The sequence below is a fragment of the Cannabis sativa genome, chromosome 8 (genome assembly GCF_029168945.1).
Source record: "Cannabis sativa cultivar Pink pepper isolate KNU-18-1 chromosome 8, ASM2916894v1, whole genome shotgun sequence".
Taxonomy (NCBI): Eukaryota; Viridiplantae; Streptophyta; class Magnoliopsida; order Rosales; family Cannabaceae; genus Cannabis; species Cannabis sativa.
In genome coordinates, this window is record NC_083608.1 from 49,761,080 (window position 1) to 49,788,829 (window position 27,750).

Here is a 27,750-nt window from a genome sequence, read left to right on the forward strand (position 1 = left end):
AATATACTCTAGATATTGACACAAAAAGAAAATTAAAACTATTTAAAATCTTATCAGAAGAAATATAAAAATATGAAAATAAAATTAAAATAATTGTTGAAATTAATACAAAATAATATTATAAAAATATTAAAAATTAATTTAAGTTAAATTTTTTAATATTAAAGTATATTTATAATTTTATAAGGTACAAATAATTTTTTTTTTCTAATATTAAAGTTTTATTATCTAATTTTACTGAGATATTTCATGCCCATTGTAGTTACCTTTGTTATTTTAACATTTTATTAATTTAACCCTACAAAAAAACATATTTATCTGTTTAAAAAAAATAATTATTTTAATATTAGAGTATATTTATTTATAATTTTGTGAGGTACAAAATTAAACTCCCCATTTAAAAATGAGAGTGAAACTAATATTCAATTGATTAATTCTTGCCCTTTTAAGTTGTTTTTCTATCTTAATTGGAGGAAATGAATTGGATGTTTCTTCAACAAACTTCTCAATCTCACATATTTATATAAATACTAGAAAATAAAGCAAAGTCAGTCCCCTTTTGTCTACACCAAAAACACTTCAAATTTTCTCCTCTTTTCTTCTCTAAAACTCAATATATATGATAAGAAGTACTGAAATAACTTGAGAATGGCTTATTTAACATCTTGTTGGTTTATTGTTGAGACAGTCATAATCCCAGATGGATTAATTAAGAAGTGGTTTTGTTTAAGCTTTTTTATCCATCCTTTAATCCTTTTCTTTTGCCAAATTTTTCTCTGGCTCAAACTTCTAATACAAATCCTTCTATATGTATTACTATTCCCTTTTAGAGCCATTTATGTTATTTGTTTGTGTATATTTAGAGTTTTTAAAAAATGTATTATTGTCTGTCTTTTTTCATTGACAAGATTATTTAAAAGTGTTGAAGTTGATGAAGACTTGGTTGATCATGAATATTATTATGAAACTCAACCAAGTTTTGACTTTTATAACCATGAAATAGATTATTTTTTTACCTCCATGAAATGTTGCAAGGTGAAACTTCTTGAGTTTGAGGAAGATCATGAATTTGAAGACACCATAGATTATGCAGATGATGATGTAATTGTTAATAATAGTAGTAATAATAACAATGGAGAGAGTCTATTTTATCTATGTGATGTTTCAACTAGGAATTATAAGGAGAAGTACTTGTTTTTGGGGTCCAACACAGATGAAAATTCAAGTCAGATTCAGGGGAATCATGAAAACATGTTCTATCCAAGTCAAGAGAACTTGATTTGTGGTGGCTCAAACTCACAAGACAGAGCAGATTCACCACCATCCTCTGATTTTCGAGTACTACAAGTCGAAAGACAAGATGATAATTCATCAGATGGATTATTCTACAAGATTTATGCTGAGAGAATGAGATGGTTTGATGTACTAAACTATGAGAGAACTTGTGGAATGAGTATGTATAGTTAGCTGCTAATATAGTCTTTAATTTAATTACTATATGATGATATATTATATAACACTTGGCTATTTTTTGTTATGTATAGGTGCAATAATGCAGAACAAGGAGATTGTTGATTGTGGAGTGAACAAAATTAGTAAAACAAGGCTTTTGAGAAGTATAGAGAATGACTTTGAAATGGTTTATGTAGCTCAATCATGCTTGTCATGGGAGATTCTTAATCATCAATACAAAAAGGTCAAAGAAGTAGTAATCAATATGGGTGGTGGTGATGATGATGATGATCATAACAACATGTATTGTAGTAATGTGGCAACTGAATTCCAAAAGTTTCAAGTTGTTTTGGAGAGATTTATGGAAGATGAACAGTGTGAGGGAAAAAGAGTTTGGAATTTTGTTAGAGCAAGATTTTCTCTTAAAAGTCTTCTCCAAGTCCCAGCCGTTTCAGGTACTCAAAAATTCACTTTTTCTTTTTGTTTTTGTTGTTGGGGTAATGATTTTCTATTCATTGATTTGATTAAGGAATCTTGTTTTAGTGAATAAAATATACTCTCTTAATCAAACACTCAACAGGGTCAAGTCAACCATAACAATTAGTTAATTACTGTGTTAGTGGTTATCCTAACACTTTATGATACCTTTTACATTTTTTTGTTCAGTATTGAGTGTTCGTGGTGTCTAATATTATTACGAGATATACTTTAACTTAAATACGTGTCACTTCATATTGAATTGCACCCTTGTATAGGATAATTTTATATTATACGTGCACTAATGGTATTTTTTAAGGATGGTAATTTTATCGAAAACTCGTTTATTTGTAAGTACCCTAATTATCCATTGAATTGAGATTCAGGGTAGGGTAAGTGTATAAAAATATATACTTGATACGAGTATAGGATAAGGTATGGGTATACGCAGGCCCAGCCCTGGGCATAGACAGACTAGGCCTGTGCCTAGGGCCACCCAGCTCAGGGGCCCAAAAATTTTTTTTCCTTTTTTAAAATTATACATTTTTTTACCGATTTTGAAAAATATCACATTTTTTTTAATATAAGGGCCCAAAAAAAAATTTTCTCCTTATGGCCCACTTTGTTTCAGGGCCGGCCCTGAGTATACGTCTACTTTGTCATATTACCTTACTCAACTCTATTCAATTATACATTTGTATTTATAATACATATTGAGAAGTGATCCATATATTTATATTGGTTTTGTTACCACTTAAGTTGTTGTGTAACTTTCCTTTTGGTTCTAATGACTTATTTCAATTATTTAATGTATCAATATCAACTTGAAGAAAAATATTTGCATGTGGATGCCTTAAAAACAATAAAGATTTTAAACATAATATGTAGTAAGTAAGAACAAGTGTACACTGAATTGATCTTAAACTCAATAATATTATATATTATCTAAAAGATATGTGATCTAATTAATTTCTTGTCTTGCAAATTTTATATATTATCTTTAGTGAAAGGCTTGAAGGAGTATGACAAGGAAGAAATGAGAGGAGAAGGTACAAATTTAAACCAAGTGTTGAAAGCCATAGAGGATTGCATACAAGCTTTTTCATTGTTTGTCAAAACAGATAACATCAAAAAGCCTTGGTGGAAAATCAAAAACTCTCCTTGGGCTTATCCACCTGTGGAAGACCCAAGAGATTTAGAGCTTTTAGCCCAACTCAACAAGAGACTCCAAAAGGTAATAAATCCATGATTATTAATAATACAATATATTTTAAAATATTGGTAAATACTATTAAAATTATGTATTTTTATAAAAATTATTAATTACATCATTTGTTTTGTTAAATGATAATTCAAACTCCATTCTATTTTTAAATGGTACAAAATAGACTTTGAATTTAATTTTTATTATTTTTTTTAATATAACAAACTTGAAGCTTGTTTGTAGCACAAACAGATGCAAAAAAATATAAATATTTTTATCAAATTTTAATTTGGTAAAAAATTAAGTTCAAGATTAATTTTGTACTATTTTAAAAAATAAAATATTTAATTAATAACTTTTACAAAATATAAAGTCTAAAATGATATTTGCTCTTGATAATTCCGTTCTTCTTTTTGACATTTTTTAATTAATTATGTGTAGAGCAAACTATGGATGAAAGATTTAGAAGGGAAGAAGAGGTGTTTGGTAAAGAGGGTAGTGAAGCCTTTGGAAGAGTGTGAAAGAGAAGAGATGTTGTTGACAATGATAGATCTGAGTCTTGTGTCAAGGGTTCTTCAAATGTCCATGGTTTCCTCCTCTCACCTTAAATGGTGCCAACAAAAGCTACATAACATTGAGTTCAAAGATGGCAAAGTAGTGAGGACATCTACTCACTCCCTATTCCCACCTTAACCAAGATATTTACTGCATAATAAGAACCCATGTAAATATGTATAAGTACTGTAAATGCATGCAATGCAATCTATTAAGTTAGTCTAGAGACAACACAAACTACAAAATCAGTTGGATTTGTAGAAAGTGGTAAACATGTTTTACTGTTTTACCAAAATAAATTTTACTTTGTTGTCCCACTTTTGTTTATGTAAAATTGGAATTTTTTTTTTTTTTTTTTTTTGATAATATTGTATGACAACCAACCTTGTCATGTAGCTCAACTTGATTCAAAAAAGAACAAAATGATATCAAAGTGAGAAAGAAGTTGAGATGTGTGTAGAGAGCAGCACGTTGTGAATTCTGATTTGTTTATTAAGTACACGTTTTATATAACTCAATTTAAATATTAAATATTAAATATTAAATATGAGGTGGTGAGTGAGTTAGGACTTACCACTACACATTCCAATGAATGTTAGGAGAAAATGGGAAACTAAGAGGTGAGTAGTTTATTTATTTCAAAAATTCACTAAAAATATGGGAAAGATTATTTATATATATAATATATAACTTAATTTAGGTAATTTACACATCTAATATATTGGAAAATTTTATAGTATCCTCAAAAAAAAATGTACTGATATATTTTTATTTATTTGAAATATTGAGAATTTTTATGTGTAATATCGATAAAGAGTTTACTCATATATATAGTTAAATTAGATAATTTAGACATCTAATTTATAATATTTTGTGCTTCTATAATGCACTTCCTTAAAAGAGATGCATTAATGCACCCTCTATCTATTTCAGTATTCAGAAAAAAATTTAGTCTAATTTGTTTTCATATTCGTTTACGTTATAGTTATTTAAGATATTCTACAAAATTTTGATAAATTTAGAATAATTTATAATATAGAAAGCAGTGTTTAAATAGTCTATTTCACACGCTATAAAATAAAATAGTCACGCGTGCAACACATTGTTTGAATCTTATTAGCTGCATGTAAAATTCTTTTTAATTGTTTAAAATTTTATAAGATATCTTAAATAACTACATCGTACATGACCATAAGAAAAAATTTGATTAAAAAATTATTTCAAATATTAAAATAGATAAAGGTATATATTTTATAGAGTTTTTTGCGGATAAACTCTGTCAACTATCATCTCACTTGTACTTAACCCTCCTCCAAGCTCAAATTTTGGTGTAAAACTCTCCAAACAACTGAACTGTAAGCAAATTTAAGATGTCATCTACTTTTTACACTCTTTTACACTTGACACATTTATATTAGTACAATTAATATTATTATTTAATAATTATAAAAAAAATTATAATATTTTTTATTTTTTAAATTTTTTATTATGATTTTATTTAATTTTAAAATAAAAATATTAGGTGAACAAATATAAACATGACACATGTACAAAGTAGTTCATGGTGTTAATTCACCAGATAACACTTTAAATTTTCTAAGAGTTTAATAGTTTGAAAGATTTTACCGTCAAAATTTAAATTTAAAAAATAAAGTACAAGTGAAACAATAATTGAGACACTTTAGCCCTCAAAACTCTATTTTAAAAGAACAAAACGATTGTACATGAAATTGTGGCAACAAAAGGGCCTTTCTAAAGGCCAGGCCCACCAGAGATCCAAAACTTCTGGTTGAAAGTGTTGTTAGAGAACAGAAACAGGAGATTTGTGGTCAGTCGAGTCGAGTCCGAGAATATCAAAAAACCTTTCTTTAATTCATTCACTCACATTTTTCATTACACAAATTTCTGAACCTCAATCAAAAACCATCCCTGTGATTCCTTCTTTTGCGGGACCCAATTTCAACTAACTACATTTTCCATGGTTTCCTCTTGCTTATATTGACTCACTCATTCTCAAACTCAATCATTCTTCACTTCTTCCAGCTTAATAATTTTAGTGTTTCCTCAATTGGGTTTTCTTGTCTCTCAGTTTCCTCAACTGGGTTTCTCAATCTTCTTACAAAGGAACGATCTTTCCTTGTTTTGAGACGCAGTTCTTTGAGAACTATCTCCTATGGCTTCTTCTGTAGGGTATTTCCCTTTTGTCCCAGAGACAAAGACTGACACTTTTGTGATTATCAACCACAAAAGTTGTCACCCACCAAGATTCCCCTTCTTCTCTAATCTACCAAGAAAATCCCTCACTGGCTCAAGTCGTGGGTCTTCTTCAGTAGTGGGATTTTGTAATGGATTAATCTTAGGTGGCAGCAGTAGTAGAAGGCAGTTACAGAGGAATAAGCCTCTGAAAGCTTTGGATAAGGATTCTGAAGGTAGTGATGAAAGACTTGAGGGATCAGATGATGCAATTCAGGCCACCATTGAGAAGAGCAAGAAGGTTCTTGCTATGCAAAGAGACTTGCTGCAACAGGTACTAAAATTCATTGTTCTTGTTTGAAATTAACATTAAAGTTTCTAATTAACAAGAATCTTTTCTTTTTGTGAGCTTTCTTATAACCATTTATCAAGTACAAGAACAAATCTTTCTCTGTACCCTTCAAAAAGAGTAATGTCATTGTAAAAGATGAATACAGAGAAATGGTACATGGGATAATTTTAAAGTTAATAGAAGTTGCCTGTTTACGAGTGTCAGTCTAGCTAAGTTACAAATCTTGCTGCATTGCATCAACATGTTTGGAAAAAAAAAAAAGGAAAAAATCCTTTGTTGTTGTGCTTCTTTATGTGGACTAGAACAAAGTAATGACAAAATATTGATCTTGTTTAAGTTGGAGCTGTTGTATTTGTAGATAAATGTCATAAGCTTTTTGTTCTTGAATTTGTTTTCTTTTTCTATTCCTTGGCAATTTTAAGGAGAGTTGTACTTATGGTTAAAAGATTAAAGGTTTATCCATTTCTATTTGATATTTCCATCACTTTGATTAATTTATCATTAGAATTATATTTTTTTCAGATTGCAGAAAGAAGAAAAATGATTTCTTCTATCAAAAGTAGTACTATTGATTCAGAAGAAGAAGATGATGACACATCTGATGAGGTAGGAGACGATAAGAATGCTGCTGAAAGCTATGACGAGAGAATCCTTTCCAGTACCTATTCATATTCTACCAAAGAACAGAAGCTAGAAAACCCGCCTTCTGCTACCAGTAGTGAGTTTAGTGGAGTTAAGAACATACCTGAAAAAGATTTACCTAAACAAAATACTCCCCCTCGAGTTGATTCTATCAAACAGTCAAAATACTCTAGTTTGGAGGAAAAAGCTTCTTATGAGGATAACAGTCCTGCTGAATACCAAAACGACAGAATCCCTTTCAGCACCTATGTCCTTTCTTCTAAAGAAAAGAAGAGAGAAACCCCGCCTTCTGTTGCTAGCAGAAAGTTTAGTGAAAGTGAGAAAAACCCTGACAGCGATTCATCTAAAGAAAGCACCCTCCCTCTGAAACAGTCACAACAGTCCAGTCCCCTTCCATCCTTTCTTGCAAGTAACTTTAAAGCCTCCCCTGTTAAAGATGAAAGGCAAGTAAATTTGAAGGAACCAAGTTTAGCCTCGAGTTTTAAAGATGAAAAGCAGGTAAGTTCGGAAGAATCAATTCCTCAACCAGTCCATGATAAGAAAGATGACTCCTCATATGAAGACGCAAAACCCCCTCCTTTGGCTGGGACAAATGTCATGAATATCATAATGGTATCTGCAGAATGTGCTCCATGGTCAAAAACAGGTATACATCGGAATGTAGCTGTTTTTAAGATTTTTCTTGCATCTTTGCTTTCTAGGAAAACGATCTCAGCAATGATTATTTTACATATTTATATAGCAAACATATCCTTATAATAATGTAAACATGAACTCATGCATTTCTCTGCAATTCAAGATTGATGTACAAAGAGTTCTTATAGGTGGTCTTGGAGATGTTGCTGGGGCTTTACCAAAGGCTTTGGCTCGGCGTGGACACAGGGTTATGGTATGGTCCTAATCCTTTCAATAAACTGACCTTTACATTTCAAAATAACTGATTTTCCTGTAACCTGTCTCATACATGATTACTTTACTATGGCTCTTAGATAGACTGAATTTCCTTTTTAGTTTAAATCGTCCTAATTTTGTTTCTCTCAAAGGTTGTGGCACCTCGCTATGGTCAATACGCTGAAGCCAAAGAGACAGGAGTACGGAAAAGATATAAAGTAGCTGGCCAGGATATGGAAGTGACATACTTCCAAGCATATATCGATGGTGTAGATTTCGTTTTCATTGACAGTCCTATCTTTCAGCACTTAGAAAACAATATATATGGAGGAAACCGATTGGTGAGATAATATCTGGTCTAGTTCTTTCAACTTCAACAAGTCTGTGAATAATCGAACCTCACATGCCTATGGTTTTGTGTTTCAGGACATTTTAAGACGCATGGCGTTGTTTTGCAAAGCTGCTGTTGAGGTACATTGGCTGAATGCCTGTCTCCAGATCACTTGCACTTTTCTATGCTTATACATTTTTGTGCTAATTTAATTTAATTGGCGTTGGGATATCGTTTTATCCTCTATCTGGGATTTTCAGGTCCCTTGGTACGTTCCATGCGGTGGTGTTGTCTATGGAGATGGGAACTTGGCTTTCATTGCAAATGATTGGCATACAGCACTTTTACCAGTATATTTGAAGGCGTACTATCGTGATAACGGCTTAATGACATATACACGGTCAATCCTTGTCATTCATAACATAGCTCACCAGGTCTGTTCATCCTCATCTTCAAGAAAATCCCTTTCACAAATCAATTTGTAGTTACTATTTACAGTTGCTATTGAGTGAATAGGTTCGTAAACTTGAATTATAAAGCTGCATATAATTTTTCGTGTTTTCCTAATAACAAATGTTAACTTTTATGTTCATTGTCTCCAGGGCCGAGGCCCAGTAGAGGACTTCCTCACTGTGGATCTCCCACAACATTACATCGATTATTTCAAATTATATGATCCTGTTGGCGGCGAGCACTTTAATATCTTCGCAGCTGGTTTAAAGACAGCAGACCGAGTTGTCACTGTAAGCCATGGGTATGCCTGGGAGATTAAAACTATTGAAGGCGGTTGGGGTTTACATGGAATCATCAATGAGAACGACTGGAAACTTCGGGGCATTGTGAATGGAATCGACACAAAGGAGTGGAATCCACAATACGACGTTCATCTAACCACAGATGGTTACACAAACTACTCCCTAGAGACACTCCAAACCGGAAAGGCTCAGTGTAAGGCAGCTTTGCAAAAAGAGCTGGGTCTACCCGTTCGTCCAGATGTTCCCCTCATTGGCTTCATCGGTAGGTTGGATCCACAAAAAGGTGTTGACATCATTGCTGAGGCAATTCCATGGATGATGGATCAGGATGTGCAACTAGTCATGTTGGGAACTGGCCGACCTGATCTGGAAGAGATGCTCAGGCAATTCGAAGGCCAACATAGGGACAAAGTGAGGGGATGGGTCGGTTTTTCTGTTAAAACATCTCACAGGATAACCGCAGGTGCAGACATTCTACTCATGCCATCAAGATTCGAACCTTGTGGGCTGAACCAACTGTACGCCATGAAGTATGGCACGATTCCTGTTGTTCATGCTGTTGGTGGGCTAAGAGACACAGTCGAGCAGTTCAATCCGTACGAAGAATCTGGACTGGGGTGGACATTTGATAGCGCTGAATCGCACAAGCTCATACATGCATTAGGGAACTGTTTATTTACTTACCGGGATTACAAGCAGAGTTGGGAAGGACTCCAGAGACGAGGTATGACAAAAGACCTTAGCTGGGATAAAGCTGCTGAGACTTACGAAGAGGTACTTGTGGCTGCCAAGTACCAGTGGTGAATAATACGGCCTTTGCCAATGAAAATAACAATTTTTTGGTAAATAGTGTTTTTTTTTTTTTTTTGCTTAGTTTGCACCCTTTCCTGTAATGGTATCCAGTAGTGAAATAATCATGTAGTTGTTGTAGCATCTTCCTTGTTTTACACCCCACTTTTCAAATTCATGAGCTATTATTCTCCTATGCCCTCCTTATTCTCATTCTTATTATTAACTTTCATACTTTCTTGTAAATTCCCAAACCAAAAAGAATGGCTGGTGATTTGTTCTGAATGTGCTTTTGGAAGAGTTAACATTAGTTCCTGATTACATTTTAACATAATTCATTATTCAAGAGACAAATCATAATCAAAGGTAATAAGAGAGATGACTTACCTGATCGGAGCAGAGGAGCACTGGCCGGAAGAGATGAAAGTTGGCTAGAGCAAAAGCAGCCATGGAAGAAGATTGAAAATTTGTTTCATAATAATTTGATTCATTTTATTAGTTATATTATAATACTAATAAACAAATTTATAATTGTATCTTTTTATAGTTTTTTTTTTTTTGTTTAGAATTTTATCTTAATACAAAGGCTCTCACAAAACGTTGCCTCAGTAGAAATGATAGGTACAATTGTACACACAAAAAAAATATATATTGACTTTACCTTTTAATAAAAATGGCTCACACTATTGACTAATACACAATTCCAAGAATGAGAAAACTGGGTGAACATAAAAAAAAATGACAAGCACACTCTAATATTCCAAAGTTAAGTCACTCTGTGCAGGAGTTTTTCAGGAGAGGAGGATGTGTAGTTCTGAGCGGTAAAGGGAACTCGTGCTTCTCGTTTTAAGCGCGAACATGGGCGTGTTGTTGGGAAGATCCCTTCTGCTGCAAATCCTTTTGACATACAACCTTCAATTGCACATGGTGACTTAGTAGAAGCATTCAACTGAGTATTATTATTACATCTACTGATGTCCATAAAATCATCATTCTCCACTAATGGATTATCATCCTCTCGGTTTTCCGGTGGTCTGTAAATAATAGACCGGTTTCTCTTTATGCTCATTACAGGATTTAAGTTGGTACTATCTGGAAAGATTGTTATTAAGGATCCCAAATCATCTTTTTCAAGCTCCTTGAATGACTTCCTCTTCAAGCCGGGGAGACTTTTCAGCCCTGTAATATAACATCAACACTTTTCAGGAAAAGCTTTTTTATTCGAACGAAGTTTTGAATGCGAAAATAAGTTTACCGGGTAGGGAGTCGTTGTCACATACACCAGACTCAGTTTCTGAGTCACCACAATTACATGAAAAGTTATGCTTTTTATTAGATCCAGAAATCCTGAAAGAGAAAAAGAATGTCATTACTGTCATCATACCTTACATGCAAAACAAGTTTTGATTAGTCAAGAGTACCCCACCAATAACTTAGATGTATTTTCTGTATTTAAGATGAATTATGAACTTCTGAAAGGATCTATCAAAATATAGAAATCCATATTTAAATTAAGAGATGATCATGTATGAATTCATTTTAATAATGAGTAAACAATAAACTCTTGTTTGTAGTGTGTGGATTTTGAACTATGATGGTAAGGACCTGCAATTCAGTACATGGTGACGAAAATATGAACATGTATTTGTTGTTTCATTTCGGGCTAATTCAGTACATGATAGAGCACACAATTTCATGTATGGATATGGACATCGACGATATCAAAACCTGCCTTCAATTATGAATGAATAGCAGATGACAAGTATTTTAGGCTACACTTTAATGGCACAGAGCCTAGCCACACTAGTGACTACATGCAACTGTAACCCTAAAGCGGAAAGAGAATTCGTACTCTTAAAGAATTGTGAGTATTTTTGCTTTCATGAATCAAAATTAAAACAAAAAACAATGTCAACCTACTTTCTGCCATTATGATACCACATGTTTGTTCGGTATTCATCTTTTCCTAAACCTTGATTTGATCCATAAGTATGAGATGTCAGTCTAATTATGATTCATAGATATAATTTATATGATGATACATAATAAAATTCAAACATAAGCTAACTATAATAGATTATCTTTCACTGCTAGTTAATTGTTTTTCTTTACCAATTCATCTAGCAACAGATAGGTATGAACTGATAACCAATTGTTGTCAAAAATCAAAAAGTCGACTCACTGATGGGCATAACATGGACGAGGATTTCGAGGTATGATATGTAAATTGTGAACAAATAAATAGACAGTACAAAGAGAAACGTCGAAACAAAACAAAAATACTTTATGGAATATTATATCAAACCTGTACATGTGCTCAACGAAGTCATCTATTAATACGGGCCAAGCTCCTAGAAGATCAACGAAAGCAACTGGGAGTTACTTATGGTGAAAATAATACATGCATTAACCAAATTAAGCTGAAACATGAAATTAAGAGTGCCCCTTAATCCTTATTATTTAAAAAATAATTATCCAACTAGACTAACCAATAACCACCACATTGACCGAAAATGATGTTGTTGCATTGGCAGAACAGAAAGAATGGACACAACAATGCAGCCGTGATTATTATGTACAAAGGGAAAATCTTTTTCTTTTTTAAAAGGAATGTTTATACCTTCGGGATCATATCCCTCCAAATTTTCATGTACACACCGACTGAAAGCTAAAACTTGCCGCCAAGTATCCTCTGAGATATTATGCCGCTGATTTTTCTACAAGGAAGTAGATTAGTATTCACAGAAAAAAAAAAAGCAAGATAAAGTCATGCCCTAGTAAATCAAACTATTTGTGGCTTCACATGATTCCAACTATTGAAAAGTAGAGCATCATGCCAACTACATACCTCAACAAACTCACACCAATGATTAAGCAATCGAAACCTTCCGGCAAGAACTAATCTCCATGCAGTAACAGCCTTTTTTACAGCTGCAAATATTAGTTAAAGGGGTCAAACAACAATGTGTGGATCAACATATCAGTAAAGACATTTCATTGTGAATCAACAAAACAATTGAAAATGTAACATAGATGGGGGAACACTTACTGATGTTCTTTTGACCATTTTCACGGCAAAGAAAGAAAACAAATTCATAGAAGCGTGAGAATTCGGAAAAATCAACCTGCAAAAGAAAAAAAATCAACACAAAGTAAAGACCACGATATGCTGATTAACAAGTTCAAGGGACACGCAAAGCATCAACAAGCACTTGTTGAAGAGCATCTACAATCTGTTATGCAGAAGAACATAAACCTTACCATCAAGTTGAGTTGTGACATAAGCTTGGAAATTCCATCAAAAACAGACGTCCTGGCAGAGAAAGCCATTAATTTTCTATAAGAAGACGAAATAATAGGAACTATTTTTCCTAATGGTAGAAAATAAAAGAATATTTGACGACACTTAAATAGCCCATTGGAGTTTAGCCATTGAAACAGCAAACATTCTAATTAAATAGTTGTCCAATTTTTATAATTTTGAGCTAATGCATTTTAACAACAGCTTTATAGGAGCAAAGTGCCACAAAAAAAATTGACTAGTTCCGGAGCTCAAATCATTTGAAACACAGCTAAAATACTCGGACAGGTAACAGAAAATCAATCAGATTTTCCACAACCACAATGCTGTTTGACAACCTCAACCCCAATTTTGGTAGTTATATACTTACATTATATAATCAAAGTTCATGGATTGTGATGCATACCTTCCATGCAGTCTTGACTCTACCATCTTCGAAAGCTGAGTCAGTGCCTCTCGTGAACATTGAGCCATTTGTAACTCCTCATTTTTTCTATAACCTTCTTCCCCTTGAAAATACAGATTCCCTGATCCAATATCTGCAAGACAAATTCACAAATCAAAGCCCATTCAAGCTCCAATCTTTAAATGAAATCTTTCATCAATAAAGCTAAAAATGCTTAGTCCCTATTTGGTTGTAAATGGCTTGTTTGATTAATAGAAAGATTATTATTCTTGATCAAAAAAAAAGCTAAAAATGCAGTCCCATTCCCCATTTCATGTCTCTCTAATACTCAGACAGACTAAAACCCCTATATCCAAGCCAAGACATTGAAAATTGTTAAAACCAACAATTATAAAACCCCATTTTTCACAAAATAAGAACAAAAATTTCCACACTAACCTATGTTCCCTGATCAACGAAACAACCCATAATTATAAAACCAACAAGAGTTATAAACCACTCATCTAAAATCCAAAATCCCAAAACACAAAATACAAAATTTCTTAAGAAAAAAGTGAAATTTACCACAGAATTGGCGATAAGCATCAGAAATATCATAGGAATTGGAGGTATAGGAATCCATGGCATCCATTAGTAAGAGCTTTAGAGAGAGAAGAGAGACCAGGCCAGAAAGAGGCCTAGAGAGAGAGAAAGTCTCGTCCTTTTCCCGTTATATAAATTGTTTGTACCGTAAAAAAACGCACCCAGATTTTGAAACGGGCTGTAACTCGTTCGGCGTTGGCTATTGCTTTTGGCTTTAATCGCTCACTATTTTTATTTTAAATTAAGATAAATAAATACAACAAATGTATGTAGTTTTTCTCTCTTTTTGTGTTTTGATTTTTTAATTTTTATTTCTTGAAAAAGAATATTACATAATTATGCCTTTAGATATCTAACAAATATCATCTTCTCTAACCGTTATACTAATTAGGTGTAAAGAAAAAGAAAAAAATTAGGTGCACATTTTTCATTAATTTAAAACAATTCTTTTAGTACATATAAAAGTTCGAGGGACATGATTTAGTAGGTATCAAAATTTAAGAAGCACGGTTTAATACATAACCAATCACTGAAATAGTAAAATTGAATGAAATTAGACAAAAGTCCTTAAATCAAACAATCTCAATAGTTCAGGAGCATTTTCAAGGACCTTAAAAGTTATGATTTGATACATGTCAAAATCAGAAGCAAAAATCCTAATTAGACTTAATTATATATAATTCAGTCCATACTAATTTAGGTGTGGATTAGTAATATTTTTCCTTTCTAATTTTTTAATTATAAAAATAAAAGTAAAATTTTTGTTTTTAAAAATTTTGGGTGTGTTTAGTAACACTTTTTTATCAATTTTTTACTTTTAAAATTAAAAAAGTGAAAATATTTTCCAAAATCATGTCTATAAAACTGTTTTTACTCTTTAATTTTTAAATTTATAAAAAAAAAAAAAAAATCACTTTCGTCCTTGAAATTTTACTTTCCAAGCACTCAGGGTATTTTAATCAATATTTTAGACTCTGACCCCAACTTAGACCTTGGAAACCGAATCCGGACCCGGCCCCAAACTTGGACCAACACCCAGTCCCGATCTCGGACTCGACCTCGGACCCGACTTAAATAAAATCAACAAATCAAAATAAAAATAAAATTTACAGAATACACCTATTTTTTGTTTATAAAATTGAAAAACAAAATTAGTTATAAAACATATTTTTGTTTTTTAAAAGTAAAAGTGTTACCAAACGCCTCATTTGTTTTTCAAAAACAAAAATATATTGTATCTTGACTATAAACTTTTAATTTAAAAATAAAAAATATAAGTGTGTTTTGTAAAATTCAATTTTATATTTATTTTTTTATTTTATTTAAGCAAAATGGATCATGTATTTTTCAAAACTGAACAAATAAAACTATGAATTAATTTTTTGTCAAAATAAAACTTAATAATAATTTAATATAAAGATGTTATACCAAAACTAATTACATAGTTGGTTATATTAAAAAAATAAAATTGTTAAAAATTAAGCTCAGAGTCCTATTTTTACTATTTTAGAAAATATAGAGTCTATTTTGTCATTTAACAAAACAGATGGTCCAATTGGTAACTTTTGCACAACACATGATCTAAAATAGTATTTACCCATTTTATACATTTTAATCAAATTGACATCATAGTCCACCACTTTAATCACATTATATCCTCACTCACAATAGAGTCCCCTACCTAGATATGAAAAAATAAACTTAGACTACAACAATTAGTTTTGTAAGGTAAATAAATAGGCTATCGTAAGTATTATTGTTAATAGTAGATTATGTTTTTGGATATTGCTATGTAAGATTGATTGATCAAAACTAATGCATCTTCCATTATTATTAATCTCTCAAGGACCTATAAAGAGAGCATAATACAAATAAATCAATTAGCAAAGCTATTATATTCTAGTCCTAAAGTAAAAGCTCCATCACCAATAATCCCCACAAGAACAGTTACCATCTTTAAAATGGTGAAATCTGCTGCCATCTCTTAGAACAATTTCCCGTCCGGTGATCAAAGCCATTAACTTTATGGCGGAATGGCAATCGCTGCAGACTCGGTGGCTCTGCACAATCTGTAGTGATGTTCCATCTAGAGTACTGAGCATACCATATGCTATAGCCAATTTCTCACTGTGGTATAGCAGTATTCGTTCTTCATGTTCATCCACATCAGGAAGCAGAGTCTTCTCCTTACCAATGTAACCATGTTTTGAAATTTCTGCCATCAATTCTTCCACCTTTTGGTATATTTTCTCAATTTCTGAGTGAGTTTTATCTCCGGAATAGAAAACATGAGACTTTTTTTTCACTTCAATCCAACTACAAGCCGGAAGCATTCTCAATCCTTTTCTTTTTAAAGTCTGAACAACACCAGCAGCTTCCCTTAACTTGCCAGAACTGTTGTATATATTCAAGAGTACAATATAGTTACTTAGCTTCTCAGGCTCCATTCCATAGAGTTTTTCAGCTGCAAGTTTACCAAGCTCTAAATCCTCACGGATTCTACAAGCTGTCAGCAAAGCAGCCCACATGTTAGCCGTTGGCTTAAATGGTGCCTTGCTTAATAGTGCATAGGCTTCATCCAAAAGCCCCTCTCGTCCTAGCAATTCAATCATACATGCATAATGCATTGCACGAGGTTTAATCTTGTGATCTTTACTCATTGACTCAAAAAACTCCCATCCACGTTCTGATAATCCCGAATAGCTGCAAGCTGATAATACAGCAAGAAACGTTACATGGTTGGGCATCAGCCCTTCTTCGAGCATCTTCTCGAATAATTCGATGGCTTCTTCACCCCTACCGTGATTACCATATCCAGCAATCAAGGCATTCCAAGAAATAAGGTTTTTGCAGGGCATCTTGTCGAAAACATGGCGAGCGTCTTCTATTCTTCCCCATTTGCTATAGAAGTCCACAAGTGCCGTGTTGGCCACTATATCTGACCCGAAACCATGACGAACTAAACCTGCATGAGCTTGCTTAGCATGTTCTAATGAAGCTAATCTTGTACATATTCTTACGAGTATAGAAAATGTGAAATGGTCCATGGTGACATTAGATCCACTCATCTCATAATACAAGCTCAAAGCTTCTTCAGTATAACCATGAAGTGCATAACCTGCTATTATAGTATTCCATCCCACTGTTGTCTTTTTAGGCAACTCATCAAAAACAAATTGAGCATCTTCTAGGTTTCCACACTTACTATACATGTCAATCAATGCACAAGACACAAAAATATCTTGGTCTACACCCATCTTCAAAGCACACGAATGAAACTGTCTTCCAGCAAAGATGAGTCCCAACCCCGCCGACGCCCGAATCATCATGGCGAACAGGCGAGACCCCCCTTCAGAAAACTCCTCCCACATCATTAGAAACAACTTACACGCCTTCATAAACTCTCCAGAATCAACAAGCCCGGATATCATTGTGTTCCAAGAAACCGAGTTCTTCTCAGGCATTTCATCGAACAGTTTATGAGCGTCAATCATCATACCACATCTCAAGTGCATCAACAATACCCTGTTCCTCATATACAAATCCAATTCAAACCCATTCTTATTCATCAAATTACACACCCTCTTCACTCCTCTAATGGATCTTAATCCAATACAAGCACTCACCAAAGCATCATACGTACTACTACCCACATCACAACATCCACCATCAAGCTCCAAAATTTCAAACAATTCAAGTGCTTCCCTATATCTTTTATACAAAACAAACGTCTCAATCTGATTACAGATCCCAACACTCGATTTTCTGATCTGGGTTTCCTCCAAAACAGTTTCTTTCACATCGAATTTCACATGATTCAATTTGGGGCGTGGCTTCAACCCCTGTTCCATCGCCGAGGAACACCTAATCTGAACAAAAGGGTTCCTCCATTTCCTTCTGGAGACAGAGAAACTGTACCCAGAAAACAAATACCTATGCCCAGAAAGACTAGAATCCGATATAGACAATCGCCAGCTGCTGTTAATGCGGATCTGAGATGGAACTTCCATAGTTAACAACTAAAGTGAAATCAGCAAAAGAAAATGTAGCTTGAGATGAATCTGATTCAAATTCGGAGTGAGAATAAGAGTGTTGTTCATGTTTGTTTGCATATAAAAGAATGAGCTTTGAAGGGGATCAAATCAGCATTGGGGGATCCGCCCAAATCCGAGTAGTTGTTTTTTTTTTTTTTGAGGGAAAAATCCGAGTAGTTGTTGTACGGACACTTTTGTACTTTCACACTCTTTCTTCTCCCAAAATATGGGACACAATTTCTTCTTTTTTTATATAAATTTTTATTTATTTCTATTTATTGTCAATTGGGATGCACATTTATGTTATTGGAATTTAAAAAATAATATTCTATGTTTTATTTTATAAAATAAATTTGTAAATTTCAAAATTATAAAAGTATAATATTTTCTCATAAAAAAGTAAAAAGATGAATCTTAATTACAGTTTTTTAGTCAATTTTTACGTCTAAAATTACATGTTAGAATGCTTTTTTTTTCAATTTTTTATAGCGGTATTCGTTATAGTTATAATATTATTCCTGTAAATTTTTGAATAGTTTACAATACTGAAAATAGAGTTCTTGATATTCCAATTTACTACGTGTATTCAAAAAGCTTCAAACGTATTTTCGACATTATAAATTATTCAAATATGTGAATGCGATAAGTCAATTCGCGAACACCATATGTTTGGTGTTAGGGTTAAAATTTCTTGAAATGAGATATATACAGGTCGGGTTAAAATTGATCAATTAGTGTTAGGATATCAACTGAAGTCTCATATCGAAAGAATATGCAAGAGTTGCCTTAATTATAAGGTGATATTTGGTTTGGTATAATGTAATGGTAATGATAATAGTAATGTAAAATAATAAGAATAGTAATGAGAATCGATTAAGAGATTTGGTTTGTTATTAAATTGATAAAATAATCCTGTACTTTAATTTTTATATTTATATATAAAAAGTATTAGAGTCCTTTTAGTTTAGTTTATTTAGTATTTTGTGATGTAATCCTCATTACATAGTTTTTCTAATGTAATAGGGATTTCTTGTATAATGTTATTATGATTACAATGTAATCTCATTACATCATTTTTAAAAGCAAAACAAACATTGTAATGGACAATTTGATTCTATTATGACTTCCATTACAACAAACCAAACATGTCGTATGTAGGGGTGAGCAACGGTCGGTTTGGTCGGTTTTTTACACACAAAAAAATCCAAAATTCGGTTTTTCGGTTTTTATGGTTCTAATCCAAAAACCGACCGACCATTATAAAAATATAAAAAAAAACCGACCGTTTTAATCCACGGTTTAAACCGACCAAACCGAACTTATTTTTTTTAAAAAAAAAATAAGTTTTTAAATTTTTTATAAATATTTGAAAACTAAAAAAATAAAGTATTGTATCAAATATCATATAATTTAAAAATTAAACTTTCTTTTTTTTTTTTTTTGAAGTTAAATAAATAATGTAAAATAAACTTTTTTAAATTTGTTCAAATTATTTGTACTACTAATATGATAATGAGTTATATTAAAAAACTAGTATTATTTTATGAATGTGTGTATATAATACGTAAATGCATCAAATTATAATAAAATAAAATAATGAATAATTGAGACTTTAAATAAAAAAGATATAAGTAAAATTAGTTTAATAAAATTGTATATTAAATATGTAGAAAAATAATCGGTCGGTTCTCGGTTTAATCGGTCGGTTTACCATTGACACTAAAACCGACTATGTTAAGGCGGTTTTAACCGAAGGCGGTTTTTTCGGTGTCGGTTTTTTCGGTGTTCGGACGGTCGGTTTACTCGATTTGGTCAATTTCTTGGATTTTTTGTTCACCCCTAGCCGTATGTGTTTCACTAACTTCATTATTATGAGACTTTTTAAGAAGGTGTCGAAAAATATAACCGTGAGAGGTTAGGCCCAAAATAGACAATATCACTAATGTGGGAGTTAAAGTGAGGTGGCGGCCTAACAAAGTGGAAGAGTAGGGCTCAACAATGTGGAGGGAAGGCCACAAATTATGCAATAGTTGTTTTGAATATAAGTGTTTTACCAAACTCATTAGTATGAGACTTTTTGGAAAGATGCATAAAAATAAAATTGTGAGGGCTTCAAATAAAGTGGGTGGCGGCCCAACAAAAGTGATAGTGAACAGGACCAACAATTACACATATCAACTTGTATAACACCAACACGAATATGATGCAACCCCAGTAGCTACTGGATGACCATTCCTTATTTAAGGTTGGATCCATATAGTAAATAATTTGCATAAACATAGCATAGATATCATTGGACAATATTGTCCCACATGGATCAAATGTAAAAATATTGAGCCACAGATAAGAAGGGCTACTCCACTTATTACCAATTAGTTTTGAGATGAACCCCATGATTCTCAACATGGTATCAGAGCCATATCCCTAGCGGGCTTTCGATCCACACTTATCAAAGAGTTAGCCAGCCACAAGCGAGCAAAATGGTACTCCCAGCCGCAAATAAGTATAAGCGAGCAAATGGAACTTCCAACCGCAAAACAAACAAAAATAAGTGAGCAAGTGACACTACTTATGATAAGAATGATTCAAGATTGGTGAGCAAAAATAATCACCATCTTGAGGGGAAATATTGGATAATATTGTCACATATAGATCAAATATAAAAATATTAAACCATATATAAGAACATAAACTATGGAACCCTATAATACTCAACACATATCAATCTCTTGGTAAAGTGAGTATGGTGTGAACTTTAGTTTGAACCTTTTGAAGGTGTGTGAATATATTAGCAATGGAAAAATAAGGTGCATCATAATATTACTTTACTAATTGATTTAAATGTTGTTGTTGGGCCTTAATTTTTTGGATTATTATCAATCAAAAGTAATTGATCCAAAGGTTCATAGTTCATATTGCTATTAATGGTAATGATGATGTGTTGTTGTTGCATAGGCAGTCTGGTCGGCGCATGCAAACTTCACCCTTGAGATTGCAAAAGCTAAGGGTATTTGATATGAGAAATGCTAAAGGGCACCGATAGTGCCTAGTATCTTCCTATGTGTTAATATTGTTATTGGTCCAACTAAGTATTGGATCCTATATAATTTAATATAATAGCTTTTAGGGAGTATCGCTAACCAATCGCAACGCGACATGTCGAGAAGATGCTAGACACCACTAATGTCTAATAGTAATACTCTATTTGATATATATATTATGGCCTACACCAATCTCATCAACTTGGCTACAATAAACAAGTTATATGTTATACTTTTATATGAGAGTTAACGGGGTAGTTCATGTTAAACTGTTTGGTATGCCGATTACGAGTGTTTACGAATTAATTTGGTTCAAATTTTTATATATTTTTTTAACTAAATCAGCATATAACAGTTTTTTAGATATTAAAAACTAAACTTTGACTAATAAATTTTTCAAACTAACAAAACTCTTAAGAATAATTTAATTTAGTTCAAAACCATGGTTTAAACGAATTCTATTTTTGTGAATGATCTATAAAGTTTGCAACAAAGCTCAAAAGTTAAAATGTAACATAATAATATTTATAGTTCATAGTTGTATTTTTTAAAAAAAGTAATTTAATCGTTTTTGTAAGTTAAATGTGTTAGGTAATTAATATGTTAAATTTCTTTTGTAAGATATAGATATATTATAATAACAAATAAACTATGCATTTTGTAATTTATTACGAACCACAACTAAATTATACAATAATAAACTATTCAAATTAATTGGATCACCAAAGACGGTCTTACAGATTATAGTCTATAGTAATTTGAATTGTTGTATTTTGAATTTAAACTGCGTTTGGTCAATCTCGATGAACAACCCTAACACAATTACTATATACAACCTCAACTAATGGCTAATGTCTTGTATGAATGATATTTTCTTGACACTTTTTTTTTAATAGGATTAAGTTTTCTTTCAAAAAATTAATTATATATACTTATACATTATACTCTTTTGGTGTAGTGTTAATTCAACATCGTTTGAGTTTCCCTAGGAGATGGCCAAGAAGATAGGTATTAGGCCTAATCCCAATTCGTACCTATATCACATGATGAGCTGTTGGACTTTTGAACAAAAAAAGATGATATAATTTGGTTTAAATCATAGAGTTTTATTCAACTTATTTCTATAATTTATGCATTTTATATAGTTTCTTAAAATATAGCATTGTAAATTTCATTTCATTTTTGCACTCATAATACCTATTTTATTCCGATAATTTGGATCGAAACACCTCTTTTTCTTGTTTTTTTAGTCTTATTTTTAGTAGCTAATAATTTAGGTAAAAATGTAGAAAAATTGAATGAGGTGTTAATTGACAAGAAAAAAAAAAAAGAAACATAAAGATAGCAATGATAAAAAAAAGAGTTTGAGGCATAGTTTTCAGTAGTAGTAGTTGCCTGTCATTCTCAATCTCATAGATCAGATTATGCCAAGCCCTACTCCTATTCTATGTTGCATTAATTAGGATAGGGTTGTTCCATTATGACCTTTGCTTTTATCGTGTTGTTGTGTCTAACACTTTTTATAGGTAGCGTTTTATAGTTGATTAGTAATATTCTTTAAAAATTATTTTATTAAGTTATATAGCATTCAATACTTAATTACTAAGAAGAGTGTTAAGCAACAATAACATCTTTTAGCTTTTATTTTTTTTTTTTATGAATAACAATAATAAATTTTGCAAGGACTATAATTACATGTGTCCATTTTTTTATAAGAAATTTCTAACGCAACATTGTGCTAACTGTAACTGATAGCAAAAGTTGGCTAAGTATTTTTAGAAATTTATATAGTATACCCTTTAAAGGGACATTTTTTTTTATACTTTTATCTATTTTGACATTCGAAAATTCATATAATCGTGTATATTGTAATTATATAAAACTACCTATAAATTTTTAGCTAAATTCTAAATAGTTTACAGTATTGGAATTAAAATTTAAATAATTACTCACCATGTGTATAAAAAAAAAATAATTATGTCCGTACAACAAAATGTTTTAACTTTATTTTTAGCATTATTAGTTAAAATTTTCTTAAAATTTATAAACAGTGTTAAATAAGTATAACGTGCACGATCATACACAAAAATAAAAGATAAACTAATAAATTTTTTAAGCTACTAAGGATTTTTTTCCCCGAACTTTGACATGTACCAAATCATGCCCACTAAATTTTTAAGGTCGTTAAAAATGCCCCTTGAATTATTGAGATTGTTGAATTTAAGAACTTTTGTCCGATTCTAGTAAAAATATTCTAACATAGATGAAAGTTTAAGGGGCATGATTTAGTATATGTTAAAGTTCGAGTGGTATGATTTGGTAGATATCAAAATCTAATGAGTATGATTTAGTACATAAATAATGACTGAAATAGTAAAATTAAATGAAATTAGACAAAAGTCCTTAAATATAACAATCTCAATAGTTTAGAGAAAATTTTTAACAACTAAAAAAATTCAGAAAGCATGATTTAGTACATATTAAAATTTAGGAGACAAATATTTTAATTAGGGAATTAATTATACCAAAAAAACATCTATACTTATCCAATAGGGGAGAGAATTAGATACTAGATAGATGTGTCCATTTGTTGAGTATAAATTAATTTATGACGAATACGGTATACATTACATATATGGGTGTGTGATTTTGTCATGAAATTCAGTGCCACCATAAACTCTCAGTGACCATCCCCTTAGCTTAGGCCCTGTCAATTTCAATCATCTCATTATGAAAATTACACAAATGCCACAAAAAGTAGCCAAGTCAATAAAATAAACACATCCTTTTCTCTTCTTCCTTGCGAACAAACCAAGATATGCTCCACAATCTTATTCCTCTGCCTTCACAAATATCAAACTACTTATAAAAATAATTAAGTTTTGTAAATGGTATAATCTTGATAATTTTTGAATAACATAAATATTTAATATTTATAAAAATACAATTTTTTTTTTTAATTTCGTTAATTACTTTTAAATCATTTTTTTGAAAAATTCAAAATAGTCTATATTGTCGAAACTAAAAAAAAAAATTACAGTTTTACAAATATTTAATACTTGTTAAAACAAATTATTAAATTTATATCACTTGTAAACTCTGAGTATTTACCCTAACAAAATAAATTTAAAAGAAGAAAAAAAAAAGAAGCAAAGTTGCAAACACATTGATTGACAGTGTGGAAAAAGACCTAGTGTCAACTGTCAACAAGTGACTGAATAAATGGTCAGATCAGATTGTGTTTAAAGAGAAGACTGAATAATCTGGGCAAGACAAATTCAAATTCAATGGAAAGACTCTCACCTACTCCATTCATCTTACTAACAAAGTGACTACAAACAGAGTTTTTATTATCAGCTATGGTTTTCTTCCATTCCATGTATAAACAACTAAAACATGTGTGTAGGAAGATATCCCTTATGCTTCTAAGGGATATGAACTGCCATTTGAGATAATAGCCCTCTTGGCCAAGCTTCGCCTTTCTGCTTTTAGCTTTTCAAAAAACCATTTTACGATAAATCTACTAAAAATAACTTAAATCTGAAACTCACTAATTACCCAACCAACAGCGAAAGTATTTTTAGAGCTTTAGAAGCTCAAAATCGTCTTTTAAAAGCCAACCCAACTAAGGTCAATTGGCTTTTAAAAGCCGAGTCATTGAAATAATAGTCCTGTTTGGCTGAGCTTTACTTTTTGCTTTTTAGAAAGTTCTTTGCAGCAGAAGCATTTTTCGAGCTTCAGAAGCCCGAGAGCATTTTTCGAGCTTCAGAAGCCCGAAAGCAGCTTTTAAAAACCCAGCTAACCAGGGCCAATATAAAGCTATGGAGGCAGTATCCCTTTAATTCATGAATGAATTCATTTGTAGGAAGCCAGATGAACAATGACACACCAACTGGGAAAAAAGTCAATATCATTTAGGAATACTTAACTTTCTTCTTATTTGGAGAATATATATGAAAAATTGATTCCAGATGATATATATTATATGCTTAACTAGGAAAAGACTATACCTTTCACTTGTGTACTACTACAAGACCTTTTTCATATGAAAATCAACTGTATGATTGTAATAGAATAAACAAAGAAATAAGGATCGCAGTTAAACAAATTGAACCATGATAGGTTGATTAAACAAATCAAGATATAATTAATTAAACATGAGATGATAAAAGGGATAATAAAAATCATATCATACTGCATAGTGTCCAAATAAAATATTGAGTTTCTATTGAAATTGATTGACATCTATTAGAATCAATCAAAAATATCAAATCAGAATCACCAGTATAAATTTCAGTAAAGATTTTTCTTTATATTGTTCTCTATACCAACCAACTGTAAAATGGTCCTTACAAACTTTATTATTCCATTAACTAAATTTTATTAAGAACAACATAGTTCTAAGAGAAGATTCAAAAGAGAAAAAAGACACCCTTTTTCTCTCTGCATTAAGACTACTCCTGTATTCATCTCTATCTTCCCTATGATTTTTTTCAATATATTTAAGGAAAAGAAAGAAAAGAAAAGGCCTACTTCTTGATCTTTCTTTGTTGCTGCTTCTTTATCCCTGGAACTTCCAATCTACCAACAGAACATCCACACCTTGCCCTGAATATCAAAACAGCTCTACCATTAGGTGGTGCCATCTTTTTAAGCTCAGCTTCCAATTCACGGTGGTGATCACGAGGCAATTCAAATAAACCCTTTTTGACTCCATCTTTAACCATTGAAGAAGATGATGATGAAGCTGAGTTTTTGACACACTCTTCTGTCTCTAATTGAATATCAAATTCAGCAGCTTTTCTAAGACCTTTGCAATTTGGATTCCCACATTTTCTACTTGTACATGCCAACACACCCCAAGCAGCTAATGCAGCAGAGCAAATGCTTAACACTACAGATCCATAAATCAATGGAGCTTGAGAAATCTCTTCTTTGAGAACATCCATGATTATACCAAATAACTCAATGGCTTCGAAAAAGAGGAACTTTAGTGAAGGTAATATGAGAAAACCACAAGCGAAAATCACAGCAATTAGAATCACAACATCTACTACAGCTGATCGAGATCGATCGCAATAAGGGATTGTTGAGCAATTTGGCAAATTGGGTAATTTTCTGGTTTTGGGGATATGATTGTTATGCTTAGATTTAGCACCTGAATCAGATAAATTCATTGAAACTGGCATCAGCGATGTTTGGTCAACGGACTTGCAGACCGAGATTGAGCTAGGGATATAGACCATTTCAAATACAACTCCTAACCGATCAAGAAAACCCAATACTCTAAACTCGAATTCAGATCGACCCACCTCGTAAAAATTACGAAAGAACACGAATTGAACCAAAAAGATCCGATCTTTGTCGGTGCCCAGATGAATCAAAATACCAATATCCGATCCAATTACAAATTTCAAATACAAGTATATGTGTGTGTATATTATTTATATATATGTATATAGCTAAGCCGGCTGAAAAGGTTTTTCAAATCTTGAAGCAGAGCGGACAAGAGAAAGAGTCATTTAGTGTAATCGGATTGGCCTTGTGAGAAAGAGAAAGAGAAAGAGAGAGGCTTTATGGCTTTAAATATATGGGTTTTGGGGTAAATTGTGAGAAAATGAATGGTTGGTTGGTGACTTAGAAGTTTCGGTCATGGAAATTGGAAAGGAAGGAAGGAAGGAGAAAGAGAGAGAGAGAGAGAGAGAGAGAGAGTTCTAGTTGGGTTCGGACACGAACACACGCAAACAAATCTCAGCATGAAAATGGCAACGACACGTTGAGCTGTGTTGTGTTGTGGTGTTTAGTACATTACGTGGGCTGTTGTTGAAAATGGGCTTTTCTTAAGAAACGAGTACAAATCAAATCATGTGCGAATCATTTTGGTGGACCAATCTATGGGCTTGGCCCACTTCTTCTTTTCTCTCCCCTTTTTCTTGTTAAAAGAAACAATTAATTGGTGAAAATATTATTTATTATATTGTTAGTTTACTCTATGGTTAAGATAATAATTACAACAAGGCACTCTCAATAGCTAATTTGGTTGGTTTCATACGCTCTATTATATTATATTGTATTAAATTATACTATATTATATTGTATTAGTATTATTTAATATGCTATTATATTTTGTATGACTTTTATTAATAGATTATGTAAAGTTATAATGTATTTTCAATAAACTCAATCTCAACACCGATTACGAGTCTAGTCTCGGGTCGTAGCTCCGAGTGGCGAGTCTAGGTCAAGGTTCGGGTCCTGGGTTTGAGTTCGGGTCTGGATCGGAGATTGAGGTTGACCAAAATTTTTGGTCGTAATAATTAATATAATGCATTACTTTATCTAAACATAATATTATTTATTATTCAACACGAACCAAACAAGCCCTTAAAGTAGAGTAAGGGCCGATCCTAAGGTATATAGAACCTTCCGGCCCTTGAAGTTACACACTATTTTCGATTTTATTGGGATTGTTGCTATCATTATGCTTGAGTGTTATTTTTTCTCCTTCTTCTTTGTTCAGATGTGTATCTTATTTAAGTTGTTCATTGGCTCTGAATTTGAATATTCACTTGTGTTAATCATAGTCTGTTAGGATAAAGCCCTACATTACTGTACTACATTGCTATTGTTATGGCAGTAGGGCTTTATCCATTCATGCTAGGAGATTTTAGTCTTGTTTCTTTTTTAGACATTGAGAGAATATCAATTGGGCCAAAGCTTGTTTGTTCGTGTTAGTAGCGTGACT

At 32.1% G+C, this 27,750-nt stretch overlaps 5 protein-coding genes across 5 annotated transcripts; 2 read left to right on the forward strand and 3 right to left on the reverse strand.

Annotated features, from left to right (window-relative positions):
* Nucleotides 1–477: 477 nt before the first annotated feature.
* Nucleotides 478–4,005, forward strand: LOC115699007 (uncharacterized). Its single transcript, XM_030626217.2, has 4 exons — nt 478–1,453; nt 1,545–1,907; nt 2,934–3,163; nt 3,575–4,005. Exons 1-4 carry the CDS (start codon nt 649–651, stop codon nt 3,824–3,826), a joined length of 1,650 nt encoding a protein of 549 aa, XP_030482077.2. The 5' UTR covers nt 478–648; the 3' UTR covers nt 3,827–4,005.
* A 1,415-nt stretch (nt 4,006–5,420) lies between these two features.
* On the forward strand, nt 5,421–9,926 carry LOC115701518 (granule-bound starch synthase 2, chloroplastic/amyloplastic). The gene is made up of 7 exons (XM_030629335.2): nt 5,421–6,215; nt 6,756–7,521; nt 7,700–7,764; nt 7,919–8,107; nt 8,193–8,237; nt 8,358–8,531; nt 8,700–9,926. Exons 1-7 carry the CDS (start codon nt 5,862–5,864, stop codon nt 9,654–9,656), a joined length of 2,550 nt encoding a protein of 849 aa, XP_030485195.2. The 5' UTR covers nt 5,421–5,861; the 3' UTR covers nt 9,657–9,926.
* A 342-nt stretch (nt 9,927–10,268) lies between these two features.
* On the reverse strand, nt 10,269–14,242 carry LOC115701519 (defective in cullin neddylation protein AAR3). Its single transcript, XM_030629336.2, has 9 exons — nt 13,913–14,242; nt 13,349–13,481; nt 12,903–12,954; nt 12,691–12,766; nt 12,490–12,572; nt 12,262–12,358; nt 11,947–11,992; nt 10,897–10,988; nt 10,269–10,820 (listed from the first exon to the last, which is right to left on the reverse strand). Exons 1-9 carry the CDS (start codon nt 13,977–13,979, stop codon nt 10,408–10,410), a joined length of 1,059 nt encoding a protein of 352 aa, XP_030485196.2. The 5' UTR covers nt 13,980–14,242; the 3' UTR covers nt 10,269–10,407.
* A 1,490-nt stretch (nt 14,243–15,732) lies between these two features.
* Nucleotides 15,733–18,230, reverse strand: LOC115699732 (pentatricopeptide repeat-containing protein At5g50390, chloroplastic). The gene has a single exon (XM_030627270.2). It carries the CDS (start codon nt 17,938–17,940, stop codon nt 15,853–15,855), a length of 2,088 nt encoding a protein of 695 aa, XP_030483130.2. The 5' UTR covers nt 17,941–18,230; the 3' UTR covers nt 15,733–15,852.
* Nucleotides 18,231–25,296: 7,066 nt separating this feature from the next.
* Nucleotides 25,297–26,789, reverse strand: LOC115700452 (uncharacterized protein At5g19025). The gene has a single exon (XM_030627991.2). It carries the CDS (start codon nt 26,249–26,251, stop codon nt 25,535–25,537), a length of 717 nt encoding a protein of 238 aa, XP_030483851.1. The 5' UTR covers nt 26,252–26,789; the 3' UTR covers nt 25,297–25,534.
* Nucleotides 26,790–27,750: the final 961 nt, after the last annotated feature.